Source organism: Larus michahellis, chromosome 2 (genome assembly GCF_964199755.1).
Source record: "Larus michahellis chromosome 2, bLarMic1.1, whole genome shotgun sequence".
NCBI classification, from domain to species: domain Eukaryota; kingdom Metazoa; phylum Chordata; class Aves; order Charadriiformes; family Laridae; genus Larus; species Larus michahellis.
Window position 1 is genome coordinate 157,534,382 of NC_133897.1, and position 6,243 is coordinate 157,540,624.

Sequence of the window (6,243 nt, forward strand, 5' to 3'; positions counted from 1 at the left end):
CGCGTCCCCCGGTCCCAGCGGGACACGCAGCCAGGCGGGGCGGCGGGGTCCCCCGCCGCCCCGCCTGGCTGCGTGTCCCGCTGGGACCGGGGGACGCTGAGCTCAACGGGAGGAGCGAAACAGGCGTGTCCGAGCATCCCTCCTCCCATTTCCCCGTGCGTCAGGGCGAGGAGGAGGAGGAGACTCGCTTCTTTTTTTTTTTTTTTTTTAATTTTTTTTTTTTTCTTTAGGGGGGGAAAAAAAAAAAAAAAAAACCAACCCTCCAACTACTTTAACGCCGAGCCGGCAGCAGATGGTGGAAACGGCCCGAGAAGGTGCCGGCGGGGAGGAGGAGGAGAAGAAAGAAGAAGAAGAAGAAGAAGAAGGGATGCGCCAAACCTCCGCCGCCCGCCTCTAGCTCCGCGCCCGCTCCCCTCCATGAGCCGCCCCGCGTCCCTCCTGCCGGCCGCCCGCTGCCGCAGCAGCGCTCCGGCCAAACGCCTCCAACCTCTCCTCCACGACGGGACCCCCGAAGAAACGCACACCCCCCCCGCCGCCAAATCCCCCCGCCTGGCCGATTGCGGACCCCCCGATTGCCTCAGCGCTCCCGGTTCGCCTTGTCCCCCGGCTTCTCCCGCCGGCGGGGGGGCGGCGGGTCCCAGCCTCATCGCTTCCTACCTGCTGCTGCCGCTGGCCGAGCGGGAGCAGGTGTCCAGGGCGCTGAGCGTCAGCTCCGGGCGGGAGCTGCGCTGCAAGGTGAGCGCGGAGCTCCGCGGGTGCGGATGGGGAGGGAGGGAGGGAGGGAGGGAAGGAGACGGGTCTGGTGGGGTGTGGGGGGGTGTCCTCCCGGCGTTTCCCAGCGCCCCGTAACCCCTCGACCCGCGGAGAAGCCTCGTAAAACATCCTGCCGGTTAGAAACGCCCGGCCGAAGCGAGCTGTAACTCCGGGTTGTCTCGGAGTACCTTCCCCAAAGGGCTTTGGGGATCACGGTTTCTTTTATTTTCCCCCGCTCCGACCCTTCCTCCTTTCAATATTCAATATTAAACGAACAGGAAGGGTCTCGATACCCGCTTTGAGCGTTGCTCCTGCCGAGCCCTGGCTCCCCTCCAGCTCCCTCGTCATTGTTTGGGGAGAGTCGCTACGCGAGTGGCTGCTTTCAACGCCCTTGAGAACGAATTTTGGGTTAATTTCCTCTTTACAGGTGTTCCCCCTCAAACACTACCAGGACAAGATCCGGCCTTACATTCAGCTGCCGTCGCACAGAAACATCACTGGGGTCGTCGAAGTCATCCTCGGGGACACCAAGGCCTATGTGTTCTTTGAAAAGGACTTTGGGGACATGCACTCCTACGTGAGGAGCTGCAAGAGGCTGAGGGAAGAGGAGGCTGCCCGCCTGTTCAAGCAGATCGTCTCGGCTGTAGCTCACTGCCACCAGTCGGCCATCGTACTTGGTGACCTCAAGCTCAGGAAATTTGTCTTCTCTAATGAAGAAAGGTAAGTGGTTGTCACCAGCCAGCCCTGGGGTGAGTGGAGAGGGAGGAATGGCACCACATCCAGAGACGCAAAAAGCGTCCCAGGGAGTGGAAACGGCCATGTCAGCCGGTCATTGCCTGCGAGCCGTCCGAGTAGGTCCCCGTCACGGGTGTGTAGTAGGTCACGGATCTAACGCACTTACTCTTCGTTAGAGCTCGTCTGATGAAAGGGAGGAAGCTCTCCGGGAGCTTCCTCTCATTCAGCAGAAGTTCAGTGAAACCCGCTGGTAGACAAAGGGACGATAGTTCGGATGCTCATTAGCGCCAGAAGATGTCATGTGTGCCACTCGGTCAGTGGGAAATGAACACAGGGCAGAGCCGAGGAGAGGGGGGAGGCTGAGGATGGGGAGGGGGACCGGCCGGGCAGGGGGAGCAGGAGGTGCGAGGAGATGGAGCTCAGGTCCCTCCTGGCACCTGGGAATACTGCCCCGTGGCCGAGCCGCGGCACTCGGGAAGGGTCTCCTCGCTGAAATCCCCTGCTGATCAGGGTTACGCTGCTGACGACAGACCGGCTGCGTCCTTCGAGGCTGTTATCCCCCCTCCACTGCCGGTGGTGGTGCTTTCCGTGCCCCCCATGCCCCCTGTGTCCGTGGATGTGGGCACGCACAGGAGGGAAGGTGGGACACGGTTAGATAGTGCTTTGGGAACCCTGCACTGGAGAAAAGCACTGTGGTAAAACTTAGCCTAAAGCCTCGGTTTATAGAGAGGAGATCCAGAATCTAGTTGTTAAATTTAGATTAGGGAAATAATTCTGTATTTCCCTGGAGTGTTTGCTGCTCTTCTAGTGCCTCATCGCACGTGGCAGAGCCAGAAATACATTTTTAATCAGCAAAACTGACTCTGACTAGGTGCTTATGCCGTGGAAAGCTACAAAAAATAAGTAGAAGCTGTAATGGAGCTGTGCTTAATCTGATGAAACTGGAGGTGATATTACTGAAGCAGAAGGAAACGCGTTTTCTGGGCTAACGCTTCTTCAGGATACCATTTATAAACGTGATAAGAGCATTAACCAGCACTGCCCCTCTTAGACAGAAACAGCCGTATGTTGACAGGCAAAGAAAGTAATTCCTTTGAAGGAAACTATTGCAGCTTTTCCCGCCCATGAGAAGACGAAACCTTTGTTGAAATGTTACATTGCGCACAGCCTCGCGGGTTTGGAAATAGCGTGTTGCAGAGGCGAGTGTCATGTGCATCCCATTTGGCAAGAAGAGGGTTAAGCAATGGCGGGCTGGGGCTCCCCGGCACAGGTGCAGTTTCAGGGCTCCCGCAGCCAATCCCGGCCCCACGGTTCGCGTTGAGTCATATTTTCCGTTTGCAGAACCGATGGGTATTTGGCGAGGTCAGGCTGAGGACAGGCTGCAGCCCAGGCATCGACACCCCCGGCAGCGCCAAGCCCTCCCCGGCCTGGCCCGTGGCTTCCTCGCTGACGCAAAACTCGCCTTTTCACCCCCAAAACGGGTTGCGGGGTGGGGGGGGACACCCACCTCCGCTTGGGAGGGGGGTGGGGGGTACCCTCCAGAAAGGCAAAAAAAGGATAAGAATGAAAAAATAAAACACAAAACTCGGGAGAGCCGGTGATTCCTGCGGGAGGGAGCCGGACTTTGCGGTTTGCGAAATCACGCAGCCGGACGCTGTTTGCTCAAAGCCCGATGCGCAGACCGCGGCGTGCAGGGCGCTCTGCGGCCCCGTAACCCCCCCGCCCCGCTGCGGTGCAGCCTGCGGAGACAGGAGGTGACCTGCCGGCGTTTCTCGAGAGCCCTCTGTGTGGTTCAAATCCACGGTCAATAAAAGAAGCAGGTGTCGCTGGGCGCCCGCCCGACGCACAGAGCTGCGCTTCCCTTACGCGGGTCCAGGAGCCCAGGCGGCTTCTCTGCTGCCAATTAAAAAGCGTTTCCTCTCCTTTTCTTTGCGCCGGTGCGAGAAGGGGAGCGGGGACTGGCATGGCGGGGGGGCTCGCCGTGCTCGCTTGGTCCCGGGTGTTGCTGTTTCTGACCTGTGCCTTCCTCTCCTGCCCTCCCCAGGACTCAGCTGCGGCTGGAGAGCCTGGAAGACACGCACATCATCAAAGGCGAAGACGATGCGCTCTCAGACAAGCACGGCTGCCCGGCGTACGTCAGCCCCGAGATCCTAAACACGACGGGGACTTACTCTGGAAAATCGGCCGACGTGTGGAGTTTGGGAGTGATGCTCTATACCTTGCTGGTGGGACGCTATCCCTTCCATGACTCGGACCCTAGCACTCTGTTTTCCAAAATCCGACGTGGACAGTTCTGTATTCCTGACCATGTCTCCCCCAAAGCCCGATGCCTCATCCGCAGCCTCCTGCGGCGGGAGCCCTCTGAAAGACTCACTGCTCCGGAGATCTTACTTCACCCTTGGTTCGAGGCGGTCTTGGAGACTGGATATACAGACCAGGAGTCGGGAACTTCGGATCAAATTGTTCCAGAATACCACGGAGACAGTGACGATATTAGTTCCTTCTTCTGCTAACCCCGAAATCTCAAGAACCTCGGTGGTTGTCACCTCCGGCATCTTCATAGGGTTTCGTTTTTCCACGTTTGCAAACTCAACAGCATCTTAAAGTGCCAGTATGGTCAGAAAAGTGACCTTGTTTAAAATAAACGCCAACCCCGTAGATCTCCGCTCCCTGAGCATACTCAGAGTTTCATCCTCTTGCTCGGCCGGTTGGTCCATCCCGCAGGCCCTGGAGGACCCCCGCAGCTTTGCGAGGGCCGCCTGGCTTTTCTCCTGCCTCCCGCATCCTCCACTGGAGTAACTGGCCGCATCTTGGCTCCAGAGTCTTATGGCTGATGAGGTGTGAGACAGAAAGGCAGCCCCGTTTGCTTTCCCACGGGGGCTACGGGGCTGCAGAGCCCCTGGCCGCGATGCTTTGGAGTTCGGGGGCACGAAGCGCGCCTCTAACTGAGCAAATCTGACAGAAATGGGTCAAAAGGGGAATCGACTCGGCGTGCCCCACCGGCCGGCTTGCAAAGTAGCTTTCTGACTGGAAGCGCACTTTCATGAGGGACGGAGGTCTTCGCCCGCCTGCTCGCCGCCGCTCCTCCAGCTGGTCTTGCTTTCAGAGCCACGAAGCTCCTCCATCCACCCACAAGACAAATCCCTGCCGTGGCTCTTTCCGAAGCAGAAACCGGTGGATCTCCCAGCCGGATCCTCTCCGATTCCATTCGCTGACCGGGAAAGCATTTTAAATAGACTTAAGCCTCGCGTTACCATGGTGTAGCCTATATAACTTTATGCCCTCAGCGAGCTTGTCAAGTAGCAGGTCTCGTTAGCTCCGAGTGCCAAAACATATCCGTTTACCAAACCGTAACACTATCGGCTGGGGCGCCTTCTCTTGGAAAACAAAAAGGGGTATCTTGTACAGTACATGTAAACACGGTCGTGTTTTCCTACAGGCTCAACTCTTTAAAAACATCACATCCCCTCTCCTCTTTCCCCCCCTGCACCCCCCCAGAAAGTTAGTCTTAAGAGTAAAATCTCCATACGCCCTTAGTTGATTATTCAGGTATGTTGTTTGCCTCTGGCTGTAGGGTTTTTTTTTCCCCCCCCTTAAATTTTTTTTTTTTTTGCATGATTATTCATAGTCTTTCCAACGTGCGTGGATAATGAATATATCTAAATCATTAGCTTCCTGGGTTGGGGGTAAGTAAAGCTTAGTCCTGCCTAAAATTCCTGCTTCGTTTCACACTTGTGTCCAGTGGCTTATGCAAAGAGATGCCCGTTCGCCTTGGGCGAGAGCGCGGCTTCCGGAATGGCCGTGAGGCGGGTAACGCATGTCCCCGACACGGCGCAGCTCGAGTGAAGTCATTTTGAGGGTTCACCCCCCCGGCAAGCTGCAGTCCCACCACCCGTTGCGAGAATACCATGTATACCTCATGGACTGTGTACTTTGTACATACCTGACTGTTTGGGGTTTCGTTTTCTCGTTTTGTTGTACTTTGTTTGTCCTAATAAGAGGTGTCGAAGAGCAATTTAATGTGAATTATTGTTGGCAATACTAACTTGACAGAATCATGAGCATTAAGAGCAGGGCGCTACAGCTCTCCGTTGCACTAAACCTCTCATGATTGCTTGACATTTGTATCTGTGATACAGTTTAACCCCTCTATGAAAAACAGTACATTTGTATATATTGGTAGAAAACTCTGCCAGAAAAGCTAAAAACACTATGTCCCACTTGTAAATATGTACATGTATGTGGAAACCTGGACGATAAAGTCTGACTTGTAGAAAGTTTTAATAAACTTGGTTTCATAATGTTTGTCCCCATTTCTTGCGGTGTCTCGAGGGGAGGGCAGCGTGGGCATGTTTGGTTTCATCTGAAAAAATGGGGCTTGGCCTCAAAGAGGCTCAGCTCCTCTACGGTCCCTGTACGTGCCCCGTCGTGACTGAGCTGCCCGGGTCTGCGCCCCCCCGACTCCCCCAGCTCTGCCCAGGGAATCCCCATGGAGATGAGTGGGGGTGCGGGATGGCTCTGGGGGTGCGGGATGGCTCTGCCTCTGGGGGACGTGGAAAGGGCTGTATGGAACGAGGGATCCTCTTCGTCTGATAAACAAGGGGGAGAGGAGTCACAGCTCTGTCCCCGGACTTTAGAAACCCTGTTGCCTTTCGGCACAGGCATCTGTTTCCATCTGCGCCCCGCCAGCAGAAGATGGGGTGGCACCGCAAGGCTGTCACCCTGCACCTGCGTGTGCGGTGACGTGATGCTCGA

General features: G+C 56.2%; 1 protein-coding gene across 1 annotated transcript; it reads left to right on the forward strand.

The window, feature by feature from the left end:
- Window positions 1-227: 227 nt before the first annotated feature.
- TRIB1 (tribbles pseudokinase 1) lies at window positions 228-5,789 on the forward strand. The gene is made up of 3 exons (XM_074577818.1): window positions 228-735; window positions 1,181-1,473; window positions 3,533-5,789. The coding sequence occupies exons 1-3, from the start codon at window positions 418-420 to the stop codon at window positions 3,999-4,001; spliced, it is 1,080 nt and encodes a 359-aa protein (XP_074433919.1). The 5' UTR covers window positions 228-417; the 3' UTR covers window positions 4,002-5,789.
- The last annotated feature ends 454 nt before the right edge of the window (window positions 5,790-6,243 follow it).